General features: G+C 34.9%; 2 protein-coding genes across 2 annotated transcripts; both read right to left on the bottom strand.

Moving 5' to 3' along the window:
- Nucleotides 1-130: 130 nt before the first annotated feature.
- LDA (limit dextrinase) lies at nt 131-12,003 on the bottom strand. The gene is made up of 28 exons (XM_085739001.1): nt 11,769-12,003; nt 11,482-11,629; nt 10,859-10,911; nt 10,208-10,316; nt 9,789-9,925; nt 9,484-9,683; nt 9,204-9,353; nt 8,769-8,829; nt 8,488-8,608; nt 7,988-8,078; nt 7,810-7,903; nt 7,563-7,658; nt 7,273-7,413; nt 6,814-6,864; nt 6,257-6,327; nt 6,027-6,119; nt 5,643-5,733; nt 5,209-5,280; nt 4,436-4,492; nt 2,548-2,616; nt 2,318-2,374; nt 2,139-2,213; nt 1,798-1,886; nt 1,521-1,598; nt 1,030-1,168; nt 648-757; nt 464-563; nt 131-372 (listed from the first exon to the last, which is right to left on the bottom strand). Exons 1-28 carry the CDS (start codon nt 11,979-11,981, stop codon nt 262-264), a joined length of 2,877 nt encoding a protein of 958 aa, XP_085595127.1. The 5' UTR covers nt 11,982-12,003; the 3' UTR covers nt 131-261.
- A 1,389-nt stretch (nt 12,004-13,392) lies between these two features.
- Nucleotides 13,393-18,465, bottom strand: LOC146957783 (putative disease resistance RPP13-like protein 2). Its single transcript, XM_085738989.1, has 2 exons — nt 13,833-18,465; nt 13,393-13,728 (listed from the first exon to the last, which is right to left on the bottom strand). The coding sequence occupies exon 1, from the start codon at nt 18,330-18,332 to the stop codon at nt 13,875-13,877; it is 4,458 nt and encodes a 1,485-aa protein (XP_085595115.1). The 5' UTR covers nt 18,333-18,465; the 3' UTR covers nt 13,393-13,728; nt 13,833-13,874.
- Between the last annotated feature and the right edge of the window lie 3,468 nt (nt 18,466-21,933).

Genomic DNA, 21,933 nt, shown 5'->3' with positions numbered 1-21,933 from the left:
GTATCAATTTTTTTTTTTTTTTGAAGGACTAGATGTATCAGTTGTAATGCTATACTAATAAAGATTTTGTACTAGTTGTATGGATGTCGAAAAATTTATGTGTGAAAGTACGCGACATGTCAAAAAAGTGTTTTGAGGTGTGACTGTGAAGGTCACAAAACAACCATCCTGATGAACCAAAACTAGCATCATAATCACTTGTAATTATTACATTATTATCGGCTTAATATCCACACCCGAAACAAAGCATTCACATTCACTTTACATTTTCCTTGGCTCGACGAACACAGCTGTCGTCCTTCGAGACACAACAAAACAACCAGAAGAAGCCTCATATTTTGAACTCTTAACAAGCTCATCAGATGACATTTCCTACAACACAGTACACACCATGGAATCAAACGCCTCATTTGAAATTATAAGTAGATAAAATTCAACCAATTGAAGATGAAAGTGATTGTACCTGAACGGGATGCAATTGAAGATTTCTTGATTGCAGGGAAGGGCTAACAAATGATATTTCTTGTGGACTCGCGTTGAAAACGACAACAATGAACGAATATCTGCCCAACACAATTATCAACAAAACTAAAGCATGTCCTAGTCATAAAAAAAAAAAAAAAAAATTGCAATATGTTTTAACATACATGGGATCCAGCTGAGACAACCCAGGAAAGCCATCATGACCATCTTCAATGCTCATCACTATGACTCCAGAAACCAGCGATGGTCCAGTGTTGTGAAAGCGTACTCGTTGCTGCGAATGACACCAGAAATCAAAATATTAAAGCTTGAAAAACTATTACTCAGATCGATAACAATGACAATTGCCAATGGTGATGATCATAATCATTAGCATTTTAATTATTAACACTGCTGAATTTGATACTTCAGAATTCAAGTTGATTAGCATGATGAAAATAATTAGTTGCTGAAAAAGAATATTTCTTAAGCTGATTAAGAACTTCAGTATCTATGTACTGATTGATGAAGTAATTTTACATAATGATGAAATTTAAAACATCTCACCTGTATAGCATTTGCCGTCCTCAGGCGGAAAAGTGGTGAAGAATACCTTATACGCAACAGGTTTAAGAAATTGTCCATTGTAGCTAGGATGTCAATCCTTTGAGGCCTGAAGGATGGGTCTGCCAGTCTTGGTTTCATTCTGAAAAGTTAAAGGATACTCAAGATCATGAAGTAGTAAACAAATGCAATAGAAGTGGTAAACAAACAAAATGATTTCCTTAAATCACAACTGCAACAACCCAACAGATAATAAGTTTTTATCAATGTAATGCTGGGTAAGTCGGTGTCCTAGTGTGGCATATTTTATGAAGCAATGCCAACAAGTGCGCTTAGAAATTATCTGCAGAAAAGTGTAAGACTTGATAGTTGATATTAATAATATATTGAATGTCATACTTTTAATAATAAAATATTTCGTTAATCTGCACCGTTAAGGCATGCATTTGAAGACCACTCACTAAATGATGATAATGAAGTATTTGAATGCTTACAGTGACCAGTGTTTTTCATTTTTCTCCTGTGGAGGAAGACCAACACCCCAGTTATTGGAATTGTATGTAAAGTCAAGCCTGAAATTGCGAGATTAAAAGAAAAGTTAGGTGTGAAATAAGCACATTATAAGTGACACTATATCTGTATAAAATAACAAAGCAACAACTAAAAATATTAGACCATTATAATGATACAGATGATATTAGTTTTGGCAAATTTAATGCAGGGACAATGATAGTTAATACGCATAGCAGAAGTTGATTGTGTAGAGAATACCTGTTGAACCAATCCCCGGAGTTGTATGAATCTCGATCCAGTGATTTTGAGCGGAGTATCTCATCACCAGAGTGAAAAAATGGTATGCCCTAAGAACAGAAATTCTTTAGTACCATAATAGTCTCGCTATAAGAAATTGACAGTTACAATCTGCTGAACAATCAGATTATACTTTTGCAAGTTTATTAACTTATAATATATTTTGTCAAAAAATAACTTCTTACTCTAGATTGTCTTATCCTACCCTATCCTATTTGTTGCACTTACTGAAGCCTCCAACATAAGATCAGTATAAATAAAAGAAATACAAAATCTCGTGATTTAAGTAGCCAACATTTTACCTGTGATAATGCTATAACACTTGTTGCCAAATGGTTTATCCTGCATCTCTCAGCCACACTGATATCCGACGGAGTCTGAAAGTGAATAAAATAAATAACGAACTTGTACCAGAGACCCAGAAAAAAATAAACTGCATGTGCAAAATAGAATGTCGAGAATATTGACCATATCAAATTACCTTTAAGCTCACAATGTCAAAGAGGGTTTCATTATCATGAGCAGAAACATAATTGACCTGAAAAAGTAAACAACTAAAGATGTTAAAATGTTTTTATCCTCTTTGACAGCCACATTGTTGAAAAAGATGTTCAATATTGATAATTTAAAATCTTGATCATTTCTCAAAAATATAGAGAATTATAGAAGTGGAAAAGTGGGGCCAGGGGATATACTATGGAATACACTTACAGTCTCTATGGGGTATGAGGCAAATGCAACGGGTGTCCCACCATATGTTAATACTTCCGACCCTTTCACCTGATAAAATCATAATAAGTTATTTGGCAAGATTTCTCATAAAAAGAGCACCAATATTTTCATTATTGTGCATATTAGGTTCACAAATTTGTTGCATGTATGCAGAGTAACAAACAAACCAAAGCTGCAAGCAGGTATCTATTTCCAAAATATCATGAAAAAAAAAAAAAAAATCCATGATCTCCATAGAGCATGTATGATAATATATCTTTAGTCCTGGTCCAAACTTCCTAGCTGTAAATTTTCTTTTAGGCTCTGTTTGGGAGTTTTGAGGGGAGGAGAAGGGAGGGCTTGTAAAAAAAGGAAGGAATAAATGGAAAGAATGGAGAGCTATGGGAGGCAAGGGCTTTGAGGGGGTTTAGTTTTCTTAATACAAAATCCCCCTAATTTGGGGGAACTAAAAAATTGTATTGGAGGAGGAGTTTGAAGGGTTTTGGGTAATTTTTCCAACCCAATATATGTTGTTATAATACTTTCAAAATTAAAAATACATTAATCATAAATATTAATTTATCATTCTCTACAAAAACACTCAAATTTTTTTGAAAGATTTCTCTATTTTTCCCTTCCCTACCCCTCCAAACCCACAAACAGAGCCCAAGAGTTCTGATTCTAGTCGCTCTCTTCAGCTCACATGCATGTATTGCAACTGCTTTGACCACCTCAGTTTGATACTTCAAGAACTATCTCCACATCTGACTCCGCCATCATCGCTACCACCTGTACTTACAACTTTGTGATAACTTCCACCTCTCCATTTATCTACTACTGCCATTGCTGCCACTCTTCTCTAACACCTCAACCAGCATCAGCTACCGTCAATACTTCCATAGACAAATCTGGAGCATGGACATATACAGGTGGTCCGACAACAATATTGTCTCGCGCTTAGGACTGAACATATAGAGTGTGGTGAAATATGGGTGGTCCAATAACAGATTTAGGATAAGCTCTAATCCCTGCTAAAAATTTAGGTTTTCGGTCTTGCTCAACTCTTAAAGCTAGCTCAAGAGATGAGGATTGTCCAAGCCTTATTAGGAATCGACGATTACTTTGGCCATATCTATATTCGAGGTGAGATCTCAACAACAACTAATCTTATTCCTAACATTGTCATCACTTGCCACGCCAACCACAGCCGCCCTCCACTACAAACTCAAGATTCATGAGTCAGGACTACCACTCTCCACATTGCAGAGCCCACAATTCGAAAGCAACTGTGAGACTATTTATTATTATTATTATTATTATTATTATTATTATTATTAAATAAATAAATATTATATTTTATAATAGCAATTATGGCAGATATTGTGTAGTAAGCAGTTATTAAGTTAGTTATGTATTGTGTGAATAAAAGGGAAACCACAGGCTGTTGTGGGTTACTTCTGAAAATTAGAAATGGTTATTTGGGAGGGAGAGACCAAGCTCTCGAATTCTTGGAGGGGAGAGAACCAAAATTTTCTTGGAAATTTATCGTGCAATCTTATTCTATCAACAATAAAAGTCAATTATTACTATTAAATACCAGTTTCCATAAGCTACTTCCCCAACAACCATCCATTCTCAGCAGAATAAAACAATATTAAATTATTTATTTCTCAATTTTTAAATACACATTTTTTTTTTCTTTCCTAAAACAAGAAAACACTAGATCATACTTCGAAATAAGAATTAAATCATAATTTCAATATTATTTCTTAATTACTAGGACAATTCAATTATTCAAATGAAACAGACATGGTGATATTTTTTAAATATTATGCACACAGTACACGTTTAATTCCAATAGACATAGCAAGTGGACCAATGTCAATACCTCTTGTCCTTGGGAGTTGGTTAGTACAAAATCTTTCAAGTTTCCAGCCATTCCAATCTAATAAACATGAAAGAATATGAATGACTTATATGTACCAAATTGATCGGAATAGTGATAACAGGATGTTACAGAACTCTAGCAGTCAATAATGCATGTATATTTTTTGTATTGCATTGATACAGTTACAGAGAACCACAAAGCACACTAACTAAGAGAGAAGGGTCAAAGAGAAAATAAGAAAAATTGAGTAAATTGTTTACTTTATATGATCAAAAGTTGTGTCCCGTCAAATGTATATGCAGATCGCATATTAGATAGATAATCGATAAAATTTGTGGCTGCTACAGCTACCAAGTATCCATCTTAAGGGGAGTTTGTAAGTAAGTAAACTAAATAGTATAAGTTAAGTTCTAATTCTTTTGAATTTAAGTAAACGAGAAGACAAAGAAATTAACTTCATCTATGCAAAATCATGTCAAAATATTGTGCGCTAATTTCCCTCCAAAATTTTGCACAGAGAATTTACTAATCATCTCCCCCATTCTTAATGCTAACTATTTGGATATAAGTATAAAACGACACACCTATTCAAATGCTGAAACAGACAAATAAGAAAGGATGCGAGTCAAAAACATAAAACATCAAAATTTACATGAAATCCAACCATGAAAATATCAAGTTTGCCAGCAGGCACTGCAATATTCAATAATTTCAACAGTGTGTTCCAATATTTTAAACTTGAAAGATAATACAAAATTTCATAAAGCCAAAACCTGGATGTGATCCATTGATGCAGAAAGCATGGATTTCATATTAGCTTCTGTTCCATGATCATAGCCATTAGGCTGCAGAAATAGGATAAAACACAACACTCAAGTTTTTGAATTAAAATTGCATGCAAGCACTAAAAGGGATTGCTGAGCATATTTTTCCATGTTAATTTGTGGCAACAAATCACATTAGAATTCTACTAGTGGAGCCAATGATGTTCATTGTAAAGTGGAAAATGGGCATCTAATAGGAATGGATACAGAAAACATCTAAGGGGCCAAAAATATACAATCTGTGACATGAATAATTATCAGTAGGCCACAGGATTGCAAACTAGTCTTTTTTAATAAAAAAATTATATAAATATATTATCAAGAAGCTTGAGAAGGGAGGAGAAGGAGTAGGAATTAAGTTATTAAAGAAAGAAAATAAATACCTGCAAAAGTAGACCAGTCACAAAACCCTGTTGAAGAGGGTGGCCAAATGGAGATCCACCAAGCACGGAATCACGAATTCGATCGTTAAAGCTGAATATTACATTCCAGCAAGACAAATCAACAATAAAAAAAATAGAGCAGTTTAAAATTCAACGATCAGAAGTTTAAGTAACGATGGACAATAGTTAAAAATTAGAACGTAACAACCATATCAGTTGAACTTACATCGGCAGATGCATGTTTGAATTGACTTCTTTCTTAATAAAAAAAATACAAAAACCAAAAAGAACATTTAAACCAGAAGTTCTATCTTGTACATGTAGAAAGAAAAAACGTTTTGAATGATTATTAAGCAGCATGTGGTGGAAAAAGGCAAAGCCTACCTCCCAATTTGTGTTCCAGCAAGATTGAACTGAGAAGCGTTTATCCCACGCCCATTTTTGGCAACTTCACCAAAGTCCCATCCTTCACCATATCTGTTTTTCAATTAAATAAAAATAAAGAAATTAATACGAGGAAAAAAGACAACATGTGAATGAAGAGGGATAAAGATCATAAAAAAATTCATCAATGTGTGTAACTCAATAAAAAAACAACATTTGAGAACAATTACATGTAGATGCTTGAACCATCAACTCCATCCTTTTCTTTTGTTAAACGTTGGAGAGCATTTTTTGCTTTCACCTGCATCCATGTCACGAAATCATATTTCATTTATTTTATTTCCTTTTTTTTTGACAATACAAAACTAATGCATTTCATTAAAAATCAAAGAATCAATACAAGCAGGAGTGTCAAAATAAAGCTGAGAACTGGTGTTGTATATGGCCACCTTAGCCAGGTTATGACCAACCATATTAGCCTTGTCATGCATTCATTTATTTTATTTCCTTGTCACACATTCATTTAAGAATTCTTTTCTATAATCATCCATTGATTTATGATGTCAGATTCATCTTTTATTAAAAAAAAAATTGGATTCAACCCATAATCCAAAATCAGAGGGCCAGAAACTGCTGAAGTTCTTTTCTGTGTGACCCATAACCGAGTGAAATAACATTAAAGCATATTTGTTAGCTCTTATTTTTTGTCTATCCATATCTTGCATTTTTTTTATAATATATTTTCATATTAAGTTAGTAAAATGCCAAAGTGAGTTACATTACATACCATTGTACTCTTCATTATATGACCCATAAGGTCAAATCTGAACCCATCAATCTGAAAAGAAAAAAAATAATATTACGATGAATGAAAATCAATTTATGGAATCTCAATACATATTTTTTAGAAAATTGAAGGGAAAGTATAATTAAGGTGAGGATAAAAAATCCTTCAAATCAGGATAACTAATACATCAAAGAACAACAAAAATACAAAGCTGCAGACTGCTTAATCTCTCTACAAATCAGATAAAGAATCTCCAATAAAGATTTCATGAGCGGGAATAAATTCTATAAAATAAAAATCAATGATGTACTATTTAGGAATTTAGGTTCATTCCATTAACAGAAAAACAGCAAGTTTCAAAATCATATATATCAAAGAGGAAACAAGTAAGCACGAGCGAAGATATAAACAACAACAACAACAACAACCACCACGGCGAGTGAAGATATAAACAATCACCTTATAATTGACTGCCCAGTGTACAAGATCATCGAGGATCAAACGCTCAACCATAGAATGCTCACTCGCAGTATTATTCATACAAGTACTGTTCTCAATGAAACCATCTGTGTTCCTTCTTAGATAGTAACCTGGAACAATCTATAAGATACATTTTTCACACCACAGAAGTAGATAGGCTAACAAAATAATGGAGAAATACTCAATAGGACAACTACATATATACGTATGATGTATCTAAACAAAATAATTACAAGTCAACTGAAGAAAAATTATTGATAATTCCTGACCTTATCAAGGACAGAATGTTCATCAAAGGGCCCATTTCCCTGCAAATGATTGTAGACAGTATCCAACACAACATGAAGGCCAGTATGACTAAGAGCCTGCAATGTACATAAATTCCAAGAGACAAAACAACAAAAGAACTTATTTAACCAACAATAGACAATGGCATTACTCTTCCACATAACAAATTAACTACAACTTATATATCGATAAATTTAACATCAGGGTTAAGAAACATCGAATTCATACCTGAACCATCTTACGAAACTCAATTGTACGGTTTGGACCATTTGGATTACTTGCATAGCTGCCTTTAGGGACACCCCAAAGAACAGGGTTGTACCTTTTTAAGATGAGAACATAAATAAGAAAACTTTACCATATATCAGTGTCTGAATTGTCCATCACTGTGGTATTATAAACTTACCCCCAGTTATATCCATCAAAGTTTTGGATGGCTGTAATAAGAGCTTGTTGCTGATCTGAATCAGGTGGAAAGCTTTCCAGTACCGACGTATCTATCAGAATGGTGAAGTCAGATATATACAAAAGGACATATAAAAAGCTGCAAGATAGAAGGATGGAACAAATGTTAAATGGACCTTAGAAATGCCTACATAGACATAGGTATTCAATTGACGACACAGTAGTAACTGAGACTAAGAGAAAGTTTCCCCGAAGACAGCGGAAAGTATAGCTTAAACTAACACTAGATATACATAAAATTCCCTTTAACCTTTTAAATTTATATTACCAATTTTTAATTTGCAAATGAGTTAATTAAAAACATTGAAAAAAAAAAGTTATAAGAGTAAAGGCCCAAATATTACTCATTCAAGAACTAGAAGTTCCTTGAAAGATGTTTGAAGGAGGGAGTTTAATTGCGAAAAAGGTTTTATTGAGTGGATAATATGTTATAAATCTTACCAACATTTCTCCAGTTCTCTTTTTGATCATCAACCCCAGCAAATTGAAATGTTGGCAATAGATGGACATGGGTGATACCCGCACTTGATAATTTCTTTAGATGAAGTACACCTGCTGAATCCTTCAAAAATATGCATGTAGATAATTCAAATAAGAAGATAATAAGGCAGCAAAACAAACAAAAAGTGAATTACGTCCATATCTATTCATAAAAGATGGAAATTTTTATTCTTATCGAACTCTATAGTTAGAATTTAGAGAGACTAAGATGTAAGGATTACCGTCAAAGTGAAGGCAAGATAACCACCGCGAAATTCAGGCTGCACAGAGAGATCATTGGCACTGTATGGCAATAAGCAAAAGGTGATAAGAATTTAGAGTGAGAAAGAAAATATCACTTAATAGCTTTAGAGCAAGGAACAATCCCAAGTGATACTTCTAAAAACAAAGCAGTAAGCACAATAATTAACTACTTTAAAGATTATGGAAATTGGCTAATGTGTATCGACAACTACCGACTGGCAAGCAATATAAGCCTAAAGATATCTGGAGAAACCAGGAGAACTAAAAATCAGACAAATTCAAATGAGAAGTATTAAAAAATAACATATTATTTACTTATGAAACATTATTTTAATTTTAGTGCTTAAGGCATACACATGTTTTTCAAAGGTCACCAAGATAACTATGATAAAATTAAAGATGTGAATAGTTACCTGAAATCCCTTATATGCAATTCATATATGCTTATATCAGAGAAAGAATGTAAAATGGGTTTCTCATTTGCCAGATTTTCCCATCCATCAGGTTTCAACTCATCGGAGTCAAGATTAAGCAGAAAAGTACGCCTTCCATCTGATGAAAGTCTGCTTAATACACAAAAATAAGAGGTTAAAACAACAAATCATTCGGGAAATTGAATTTTGTATTTAATCACTTACGGACTAGATTATAGAAATAATTTGGAATAGACAATCAAAGGAAAACTAAGCATACCCTCTAGCATATGGATCATTAGCATAGCATTTTTCAACCCGCGAAGTGCTCGGGTGGTATACACATACTTCATAAACATAGTAACAACCCTCCCAACTTTTTGGCCCTTTAGTTCTCCAAACACCGTGTTCCTCCTCAAGAGGAACAATTTTTATGGGATCATCTCCTGATGGGTGCTTATAGATGTAAGCACGCACCGACTGTTTTCACCCAAAAAATAATGTGCAAAGATCTATCTTAATATGAAGATAAGGTTGAAGAGTGTCCATAGGAATTTTATGTTATTTCAGTGGAAGAAAATATACTTGAGCGGTAGGCGCCCACAAATAAAGTGATACAGCTTCCTCTGAGAAAAGTGCACCGAGTGGACCATTATATGAAAAAAGCTCATCTAAAACACCAGGTAACTGCAAACCAGTACAGTCCCTGCATTTCTCATCAGCTGAGCAAAATCACGAAAGGAAATGTTGTTAGTATAAACTAATGACTACAAGGCGCTTCTTCGCCCCACACTTACACAAGATTACAATGATATAAGCCCAAATATCACCAAATATAGTGCAAAGCACATGCCATGTAGAGTTTTCATTCTACACAATCTAGCGCAGCATAGTTTAGAAATTAACTGAACTATGCTAATAAAAGTGCTGCTGAACACAAGTATATGCTATCCTATAACTTTTAAATATACTCCTATGTGCTATTGAAGACAGCCGGTACTTACAATCATAAATAACAATCGCCAACTGGGATTTAAGAAGAGATTTAATATCTGAACCGGGAGGCATATTGAAAGCTTTGTAGCCTCGAATGTGTGGAAATTTCTCCACCACCTATAAACAAAAAGTTTGCAGAAGTAACTAAACAGTGCTTATTCAAAAGCCACCACATTGTCAAAAAGAAGAATAAACAATTAGTCCATAAACTATCATTGTTTCACCAATTTGGTCACTAAACTATTAAAATCGACTAAAAGGTCCCTAAACCAGTTAACCGAGGGACCAAATTGATGGATCAGAATCAGGTTAACGCCTCAAATAGCTCCAGTAATTTGGGCGAGGTCTGAAAATAGCCCCTGTAAAGGGTTAAAATATGAAGAATCCAAAATTACAGGGTGAAATCTGTGTTTTTTTATTTTACAGGGGATACTTTCATACCTTTCCCAACTATTAGGGGTTATATGAGGTATTAAACCATGGGAATATATTTTAGGGACTTGTAGTTGATTTTAATAGTTTAGGGACCAAATTGGTGAGAGAGCGATAGTTTATGGACTACATTGACTGTCTATTCCTAAAAGCAATCAGAGGTATTTAGCGGTGCTTGCTATTTAGAAAAATCTTAAAGACGATAAAGACTAAAAAAGGTGTATTACATTTGCAGGAAGGCCAGCCTTATCCTCTTCAAGCTTAATTTTCAAATCCTCGCCTATCAATTACAAATAGAAAGAGTCAATGAACATTTTTAATCAATTATAAATGAAATGAAAGAAATAGAATATCTTTTGTCACACGCTAGAATAACTAGAAATCATGAATCACTAACAGAGACAAATGGACCCTCATAATATCTTGAGAAAATGGAAGTGGATTAAGAGGGTTTTGGTTTCACTTTTAGATGCCTTAGAAGTGCTTTTCAAATGTCAAAAGCAATTCTAACTCTATAAAATTATATTTGGCATTTTTTTGATAAATCAATTTTGTAGACTAAAAGCAATTCTATTTCAAGTTAGTTAGTAGCTTTTGATTCTAGAATTGTTCTAACGCACAAATTTATAATTCAACTCAATGTACCCAAACACAAATAATTTTTTTGCAACTCACTTTAAGTCAAAATCAATTTTACAGAATCAATTGACTCAAAATCAATTATTGTCAAAGCAGAACCAAACATACACTAAATGCAACCACATATGACCCGCTTTCAATCCAAAGTATCGGTGCTACATACATACACTACAAGTTGAAAAGAAAGTAGAAGAAAGTCAGAAAATAGAACCTTGAATTTGAGAATTCGAAATATTCAAAGAAGCATCTTTGCTGGAAAGTAGGTAACAGACCCCATTTTGATGATGATCAACATTCCAAGCAATAAGAGATTGAGTGACCCAATAAGCTCTTGAGTACAATAACAAATTATCCTGCATCTGGGCAATCATAATTAAAACAAAAGTTAGAAATTCGAATTAAAAAAAAGGATTTTTATTCAGGAATGAAACTATGAATGCAAGAAACAATGATAATTCATAAATGCAGGGGTAAAAAAGTGTGTGTGTTTGAATAAACCTGAGAAATGGAAGTGGTTTGTTCAACAGAGGAAGAAGAAAGGGAAGAAGAAGAAGAAAGAGGTGGTGGGGTGTGAATGCGAAGTGAAGTAGTGTGGAAAGTAGTAGATGAAGAAGGAAGGTACAGTGAAGGACGAGGGAATGATGGAAGAAGATTGAGGTTGGAAATTGAAGGGAAAGAAAGTGAAAATGGTGATGATGTTAAACGAAGCATTTTTGTGTATTGTGTTTGTTGTGAGATGAGTGAGTGAAGCATGTTGTAGTACTTTCATTTCTCTTGTTGTCTTTTTGTGTTGATGAAAAGATTGCAGCACATGCATGCGTTGCGTGTAATCAAAATATCTAGTATCTCACTCACAAAAAGTCAAAAACCTTTTCAATTACTCCATTAGTCATGGCTCACTTAACTTTCACCTGTGTACTCTCATTGCATTCTCGTAAGGAGTTGACTCATATCAGATTTAGTGTGCATTATTTTATAAGTCATGTTAAATTGTGCTCAAAGGCATAAGTTAAGGTTTCCACAAAAAGAAAGTATTTGTTGAGCAAAATTAAATTTCAATCTTTTGAGAAATAGTAAATTGGTGCAATTTGCAATCCAAAAATTCTATCTTTGGTATCATAACATATGCTCTAGGCACAAGTTATGTCCTAAGGGCACATGTTAAACAATACAAAAGTAGAAACATTCTCTTAAATTTTGTACACTTAAATAATCAAAAGTAAAAATATTAAATTCAAATGCATTGATTACAATTATTCTCATTTTTGACTCATTAATTTGTGTCTTGAGGACACAAGTTAACATTTCCTCTTTGGTAAATTTTATTTTTCGGGGATTTTTAGATTCACAAATGTGGTGTTGCGAGCACAAGCCGCACATGTTTATCGAGGAATTCTTTAAAAATAAAAATGTTTATCGAGGAGTTGGTACACCAACAATGGAAGGACCAAGGCATTTGCTATACAAATCCTGAAAATATGTAAAATCAATTTACCGGTTTTTAACTGTAAACATTTACCGGTTCGTTTGTCCATTTTATTTGATCAATGAACTGTAAAATCAATTTAATGGTGAGCATGCAACATATCCCATGGTTTAAGCTTAAGGAAATAGAAGAATGCTTCTGGTGTGATTTGTGATAGAAAAGTATCAATGAACTTTTAACGAAACTGATTGTATGATAGTGAAAGTTGAAAATATGTGGGGAAGGTCCATAGAATAGAAGCACTGGTAAATAGTAACATAAAATATATAGAGGACTGTCTCATAGTTACAGTTTACAAGTGAAGGGAAACTAAAGAAAACCATAGGCTTAATCATTAAGAAGAATATGGATTTAATTTGAAGAGAATAATATTAAATGCGTTAAGATGATAATGCATTATGGTATGTTAGGAACCAAAGCCTTTTTAAGTTGCAGCAGCAAGCAGGTTATTTCCAAGAGGATTTTCATCTAAGGTACCACCAAATTGAAGTGGTCATCCACTACAGACAGCCTCTACACATTTGATTGCGTGCTCGGTTTCAGGCGGATAAAAAAAATCGACTTAATAATAGGAATGCCTAATTTAAAATTTGGCGCCCTTCACTCATCAATCAGTATTTTAACTCCACACAGAAATCAGGACAACAGCTCCATTAATAATAGTCTAGGAAAATAACTTTTTCCAATACAAATATTTTTCACACACAGCACAATATTATGATTCCACAAAACAATGCCAAAATACAAATTATAAGTCTCTAAACAAACTTTAAAACTCATACACACACTTCAAACGAAGAACCAAACGCAAAACTATCAAACAAAGAACCAAACGCAAAACCATCCTTTATTGTTCCACAACATCCGAATAGTAGTTTCATTTGCACGGTAAGCAATTAAGTTGATGAAGTTTGCTGATCCAAGAAAGCCTTTCTTCAGAACAAGCTACAGTAGATATACTCCCGCAGCTCACTGTCAAGAGTATTTTACATAATTAAACTACAGTATTGGGTGTCAATTGAAAGTAAAGGATAAAAAAATCAAACATATAAAAAATTAGGCAACCGAGTACTCACCATGCTGTGCAGTGATGGAAATATGTTCTACTGGAAGCTACTTTAGTGGACTTGACAATTGGGTGGGATGTTTTCATGTGTCTCAGCATTGATTTCCATTGCCACGTTTGTCAACTTCAATTCAAGCAGAGTGTTGACATGCCTTAGTCCATCAGGAAGCATATGCAGGCGAGGACACAATCTAATTTCCAATTGTCTGAGACACGGGAGTGCTCCTGGCTCTATAATCCATTCCTCTAATTGCTCCAGCTTCCAAAATTTTAAAACATGAAGCTGAGGAAAGCTTTTAGACTTGCATACCATAGTTTTTCCAATGTAAGACTCTGCATGTAAACACAATGTCCGGAGATTTGGAAAAGCTTCCAAAATCTGCATGGGATCTTCCATTAGTTTCGAATGTGATAGAGTAAGTTCAATGAGGCTCAGAGGGAATTGAGATAGAATAGATGGACTGCTTAAGATTCCGAGCAAATACATGTCAGTGAGACTAATGTTATTCTTGAAGGAATTCAAGTGTAACATCCAAGGCTTCCCTTGTTCATCTCTTGATTTTATTCTCAACGATTGAAGGTTATCTAGTTTAGCGATCCAGTCAGCCACTGCCTCAAGTTGTTTTGTCATTGCATCTTCCTGTAATAACATTTGTTGGCATGCTAATCCCAATTTTGTGATATTGACCAATGTGTCCAAGCCATCCTTCACCGGAGTCTCCTCATCTACAAAAAGACCCCATAATGTCTGGAGATCATGCAGGAAATTATCTCTTAGCTGAGGTAGAAGAAACCTGATTGCAGAAAAATGATCCTTTTGTTTAGGTGGGAATCTGCTGTGGAAAGTGTCACTCAAGAACAAGTGTCTTAGGTCCATCTCCCAAATGGAGGTAGGAAGAGTGTGTATGTAAGTATGTTTGAGGTCAAGAGTCTGTAGCTTCAACAGCCTGCTTATAAATGATGGAAGTGACTCCAAGTAAGTCCATCTTAAACCAAGATACCTTAACTGTGAAAGTCTTGCAATGATTTTAGGTAACCTAGGCTTGTAAACGCGTTCAAGATCAAGAACCCGCAGGAGTAAAAAGCAATTTCCCAAAATACACCCCTTCATGAAGTAGCCTACTTCTTGGCCAGGTTTACTTCCCTCCCTAGTATCAAAGGACAGAAAGGAACGAACATCATGGTAGTAGGTTCTCATAGTAGCTGAATTATTCCTAGTACTGTGAGTATCACCATGAATATGATCGTACCAGATATGATCGGTATTAAGATGATCTGTCACCCACCGTATGATGGAATTATTTGGGTCTGCATTGGAATCAGTGGAAGTATTTTGGGAGTTAAGAAATATGGATTCGTTAGCTTTTGTCCACCAGAGTTGTCGCAAAGCATAGGGGAGACGGCATGTTTTGACCTTGCCATTGTGCTTTCTCTTGACAATTTGAACGAGGTTCTGATCTATCAACGTTGTCAAGTACCCTTCTGCTACTTGCTCTGGGGGCTCTTGGTCTTCCCCCTGATGCACCCGCTCCTCTGCAACCAACAAAGCAATCAATCTTCTAATAGGAATCCCAAATTCAGCAGGGAATAGGCCAAAGTAAAATAGACATCCCGTTAGATATAGAGGTAAGTGTTTGTTGATTGCATTAACCGTTTCAGACCAGCTTTGTAATTGATTTTCTATTCGTTCTTGATTGAGCATGCTTGACCAGTCCTTTTCATGTGAAACCAAATTACTCAGTTTCAGTATCTCTGATGGCAGGCCCCCACACTTGACAATTTCTCGTCTAACCACCTTGAGTTCTTCTTTGAGAATATCAACCTTCAAATGTCTTGTAAACAGCACCCAACTACTTTCATCATCTAATAACTGTAATGGGTGAACAAAGGTTGTTATAGTACGAGCAGCATGTCGGGCTATATTTGCATTGCGAGTTGTAAGAAGGAGTCTGCTGCCCGTTGACATATCGGGTATGGCATCTTTCAAGGTATCCAGCCAGTAAACTTGGGAAGTTTCTTCTATGCCATCAACAACTATTAGATACTTTTTATGCGCCAAGGTTTTGAGAATGGATTCACTTGACGAGTCTTCTCCCTTAATTTGCTTGGAGGCCTCCTTGGCAATTTCTTCAAAAAGTTGTTGTGCCGTACAATTTGAATGTAAATTTGAGTTTGATTCTAAAGTTGAAGATATTGACACCCACAGGCGACACTCAAAATGATCTCCAACAGCTTTGTCTTTAAATATCAACCTTGCCAGTGTTGTCTTTCCTGTGCCTCCAATTCCAACAATCCATGTAATGCAGCGACTCTTCTCATCTGACAGTAACTGAGCCATCAGAACTTGTGCATCATCGTCAAATCCAACGACATCAGATTCCTTAGCAACGAGAGACAATTGTGTCGTTCCTCGTAGTATATGAACTGTGGAGGATGAAGACGACTCAATTGTCTTGCCCAAACCATATGCCCTTCTTCTTCTGGAGGCATCTTCAATTTTGTTTCTGATAGCATTGATATCCTCACTAATAACACGTCGGGTCCAGAACTTCAAAGTGTAGGTCAGAATTGACTTATGCCTCAATTCAGTATCAAAGCGGTGAATGACAGATTCAATTTCTCTTACAACACCTTGCATTTGCTCCACCCAGATTGTAGATCTTCTATCTAGGTCTCTCATATACAGTACATCTTGAAACAGTGCACACATCAATTCCTCTTCCCCTCTGATTGATTGGACTTCCTGTTTGAGCCCTGTGGCAGGGCGGTATGAGGATGAGGCCGCTGGTGCTGGGTTGCCCTCCGTAGCTCTAGAATTGTCATTGTCTTGTTCAACAATCCTTTGAATCTCTCTTTCTTCTTGCATGTTTATTCTTGGGCATGAACGTAAAACAGTATTTTGCTGTGTTCCTTCTTGAATAATAATATTTGAAATGCCATATATAGTCTTCCTGTGGGAGATATTAAGAATCTCTTCCAAGAAGCAGTTGATGTCCTTAGCAAACATAATTCTTCTCCTCCAACAACCACCCTTACCATTAGCAACGCCAAGAAGGGATTTTCCATTTTGAGCCACAGCTGTCAGTTGATCAACCCATACTCTCTGTCTTTCATTCATCAGGCCTTGTTCACTCGCAGCAGCAGTATCGCTAAGAAATGCACACATTAAAGCTAAATCTCTTTTGGTGCACTTCAAATTCTTGTCCATAGACATCCACAGCTTCACAACCCAGACAATAACTTCATAAAGTGGATAACACAATTGGAATATGAGTGCTACCTGAAGAGGGAGATATAGGGACACTATGAGAACCGGTAAATTAATAAAAGTGTAAAAGACAATGCTCCGGATCAGCCTTCTTAATACCGCTATTCTTTTTCTCCCCCCCTTCTCAGTGGTCTCCTTCGGTTTACGCGTTGTTTTGACAATGTTGGGTTTAAGCTCTCTTGTTGTTTGTTCTGCAACAACTTCGAAAGTTTGAGAGACTACTACAAACGAGAAGTTCACTGCCCAGCTACTATCATCGGGAACCAAAAAAGAAGTAGCATAAGAAATAGCGAAAGGAATGAGTTCCGACACTATCAATCTCTCCGCTGACAAGTTTGGAACGGGTACAGTTGATCTTTGTGTTGTTGTTTCATGAATGTCTCCCACAACTCCGTAAGCCAACCCTCTTTGAAGTGCATCTCCAATTTCACAACTCCTAATATACTTCATCTGCTTCTTAAACACCCATACTGAAGCATATCCTTCATAAAGATAAAGGACCTTCTTCCTGAGTCTCCCCATTTTTAACCATTTTTTTCTTCTGGCAATGAAATTTTCGGCAACAACTTTCGTGTAAGTAGAAACGGCCTTTACCTCTTCCAACCATACAATTTCTGTTTCATTCGTTGACTTTAATATAGACACAATGTTTAGCATGTCTTTGAGGCCATCTTTTACTTGTTCAACTATTTCAATCACCTTATTACTGGTTATTAAATTTTGATGACTCAGAATGTGATCAAGCTTCTCCATGGCCATAGCTACTACTGTAGTGATGGCGGTCGTGGGACTCGAACCAGAACCACAAGGTGGCGGTGGTGCTTCTGCTCCTACAGCTGGGGTTTGAACGGAAACACTGACATCCATGTTTAAGTTCATTCCAATATGAGAGACATCTCTCAACCTCCTGCGGATCTGCTCTAGCTGCTTCCCAACATAGTATTTGTCAAACCAATGCAGAACTCCCCACCTCCTCCTCTTCACTGATTTTATGACGAACGTTTCTATCACATTCTTTGCATCTAGAGCAACGTCCTTCAACTTCTCTGCCCATTCTTTCAACTCTTGTTCCTGTTCTCCATCCCCACGCTGCTCAATCTGTTCTAACAATCCCCGCATTGACCTCAGCTCTTTCTCAATCCACTCTACGTGCCTTGCTGTATCCCCCAAAACTCCATACTCTTCAATCAGGAATTTTGCAACCACTGATACCACAACATCAACTGCAACGCCAGCAGCCATGCAAACTCTGCTCTGCCTAACTAATCTGTTTAACTTTGGTTTTCCAAATGACTAAGGAAATACACTCTATCTATGCTTCAAACTATCCTTTTCAAATCTAATTTGCACGCACTTTTTTTGTATGATAAAAAGTAGTACATTCGTTTTTTTAGTTTTTTTTTTTTTTTTGTTCTTGGCAGAGAACCATAAGGAAATACTTTGGAATGTGCATAAGTTAGGAAGAAGAAGACAAACATGTTTGTAGGTTATTGACCCCTAGCACACCTACTCTTTTTTTTTAATACTCCCTCCGTTTCAAAATAAGTGTCGTTTTAGGTGTTTAAACACATATTAAGAAATGCAATGATTAAAAGAAAGAGAATGATTGTTTTACCAAATTATCCTTATTAACTATTGGTTAGTTTTAAAAGTAATACTTTGGAAGTAGTGTGCAGAGTATTAATTGGAGGGTACAATTGAAAAGAAAAAGTTATTATTGCATTGGAAACTGAAAGTGACATTCATTTTGAAACAATTTTTTTTAGCTAAAGCGACACTCATTTTGAAACGGATGGAGTATGAAGCAATATCCCTACTTGGTAAAATGTGTATGTAGTCCTAGGTTCAGAAATCAAATGAAAGTACTTTCTCTTGTCTAACAGAAGATGAGATAAATAAAAGGGTCTTGCTAACCAGTGCCCTCAGGATAATGGTTAAGGAATCTACAAATATAAATTGTCTTGAAAATATAAGATGTTACTTTTGATAATGTAATGATTACACGATTTTTTTATGAAAACTTGTTTTAGATGCTTAATCATTTCCCTTATGGCACTAGTTAACATTCTCCTAAATAAAACTATACGAGTATCACGGTTGCTAAGATTGGTTATGGATAGTGTTGGGTTCATATATTAATGGTTAGTTCCACATCCACTATAAAAGAGAAAAATGTGGGATATATAAGAAAAGTCATCCATGTGTTTAATATCTTAAGGTTTTGGATGGTGATGCCGTATCTCTTGATCATGAAGCATTGTCTTGCTGTTGCTCTCATCTCCCCAACAAGTGGACAGTAGTTTGTTTCTTGGGAACACTACAATGCGTGCACATTAAAAAGGCTGAGGTACTAGACTTGAGAGAAAAACAAAGTACAGTCATTTAGGTTAACATAGGTGGTTCAAAACACTAGATTTGCTTGAGCAACTTATTCTATGATTATAGTTACAGAAAAATTTCCCAACACGTGGGTGGTGGTCCAAGTTTTTGATACCAAAACATGTTTATAAAAACAAAATTTCAGAAAAAAAATTATTTATTCAAGTTAATACTCCCTCCGTTTCAAAATGAGTATCGTTTTAGGTGTTTACACACATATTAAGAAATGCAATGATTAAAAGAAAGAGAATGGTTATTTTACCAAATTATCCTTATTAACTATTGGTTAGTTTTAAAAGTAATACTTTGGAAGTAGTGTGCAGAGTATTAATTGGAGGGTACAATTGAAAAAAAAAATTATTATTGCATTAGAAACTCATTTTGAAACAAATTGTTTTGGCTAAAGCGCCACTCATTTTGAAACGGAGGGAGTAGTACTTTTAGCTCTGCCTCACATGCAGGATAGCCTTGGAAAATGCCTGCAAGGGGTTGGGTTAAATGTAATACCGACAGAGCGGTTAATTCTAGACTTAACAAATTAAGCTGCGTGTGGATGGATCGTCCGAGATGAGTTGGGCGCTTGGATTTGTGGGTTGGCTCGTAATTTGGGGTCATGTTATGTTCTCATGACGGAACTTTGGGGTATTTTTTATGCTTCAAGTAGCTTGGGATAAAGGTGATCTCTCTGAGTCAAATTCGATGGTGGCAGTTTCTCTATTTATCAAAGGGGGTCTGCCTCCACATCCTTGTGTATCTATTGTCGCCCTCATCAATCGCCTTAAGTTGCGGGAGTGACATGTTACATTTTTCCACAATTTTAAACAAGACTATGGGATACAGACTATCTCTACTTACGGGTTCTCATATTCTTCACCATCCTCCTCCTGGTTGTTTATAGCAGGATGCTGCTGATATATATTTTGATCGTCGTATTTGTTTGTAATTCGGCCTAACAACCTCCCTCTTAGCCGAAAAAAATAGGCTCACATATGTGGTTCAAAGCACTAGATTTGCGTGAGCAACTTACTCTATGATTATAATTGCAGAAAGGCAAATTCTTATCTACCCATCAATAAAAGGTGGATAACACACTATCCATGCTGAGTTGGCACTAATCAAAACAATTTAGTCATGTAACTTGTAGAACACGAGAGAGAATCAAACCCGAGACGTAAAACCATAACATGTTTATAAAAACAAAATTTCAGAATTTTTTTTTATTTATACAAGTTAATAGAGCTTTTAGTTCGTATAATATCGACTCAATCTGATTTTAGTTCCTATGGTGCATTTTTAAATTTTGTTCTTTTTTTTTTGAGAAAAAAATTTTGTTCTTATATTTTTCATATTCCTCTACTCTTAGGGTCCTTGCCATGATAAGAGACGATATATATATATATAGACACACACATGATAAATAAATCATGTTATGTCTCAATTCGGTGTTTGATGAAACAAATAAGTAAATTCCGAAATTTATTATATCATGTATCTCTAGTTAAAAAATTATTTTGAATCTGAGCTGAGTTAGAAATCATCAGGATATGGTAAAAATATATTATTGATCTATCATTTTTTTAAGGAAAAAAAATAACAATTGATATAAGTTAAATATAAAAATAAAATCCAATACACACACGCGTGTTTAAATATTAAACAAAAAAAAACAGTTGATATCATATAGCATATCTTTATTTAACTTACTTTTTTTTTTTGAAGGAATTTATTTAACTTACTTAACGTATATAATAAATTAATTTACTCATTTTAAAAAAATAATTGAAACTCCCTACAATTTTAACGTTATTCCACACCCAAGTTCCAGTTCGGATGAGGCATTATGTGTTTGGAAGGAGGGTTTAGAAGGGGAAAGGAGAGGAGGGTTTACTTTTTATTTTTAAATTACGAACACTATGAAATGTGTTTTAAAAAGTTAACATATTAACATGATAAACAATTATATAATAATTCTATCACACTTAATTTATTTGAGAAAAACAGGTTATATAATCCGTAATTTTAAAAAGAAAAGTAAACTCTCTCCTCCCTTCCCCTTTTAAACCTTCAATCCAAACACACCCTAATTGATCTACAAGAGAAATAAAATTATTTTTTTAGTTGTGTCAATGGATTTAAAAAAAAGTTATTTAATTAATTATTCAATTTTTTTTAGTATTTTTTAGTTTATTAAAAAAATAAAATAGTAAACAATATATTTTTTTCGGTAATATCAGGTAAAAAAAACTAAAAGAAAAAGAAAAACAGGAAAAACCAAGCTACATGAAAGCTAAACAACTACTAGCGACGGGCAAACTGAACCTGAAGAGCATCATCCTACAGACAAGGCAAAACTCCATCTGGTGGGACTAAGAACTCCTGCCATGCTTCATTGCTATTAGCGCCCATCTTCGCCATGAAATTGGTTATGACATTTGCTTCCCTCCAAGTATGTGTTAGTTGGAGA

Source organism: Medicago sativa, chromosome 1, assembly GCF_051527215.1.
Source record: "Medicago sativa cultivar Bolivia chromosome 1, Bolivia_mono, whole genome shotgun sequence".
Lineage (NCBI taxonomy): Eukaryota > Viridiplantae > Streptophyta > Magnoliopsida > Fabales > Fabaceae > Medicago > Medicago sativa.
The sequence above is the reverse complement of the archived record's forward strand: the minus strand, read 5'-3'. Positions and strand labels throughout refer to the sequence as shown.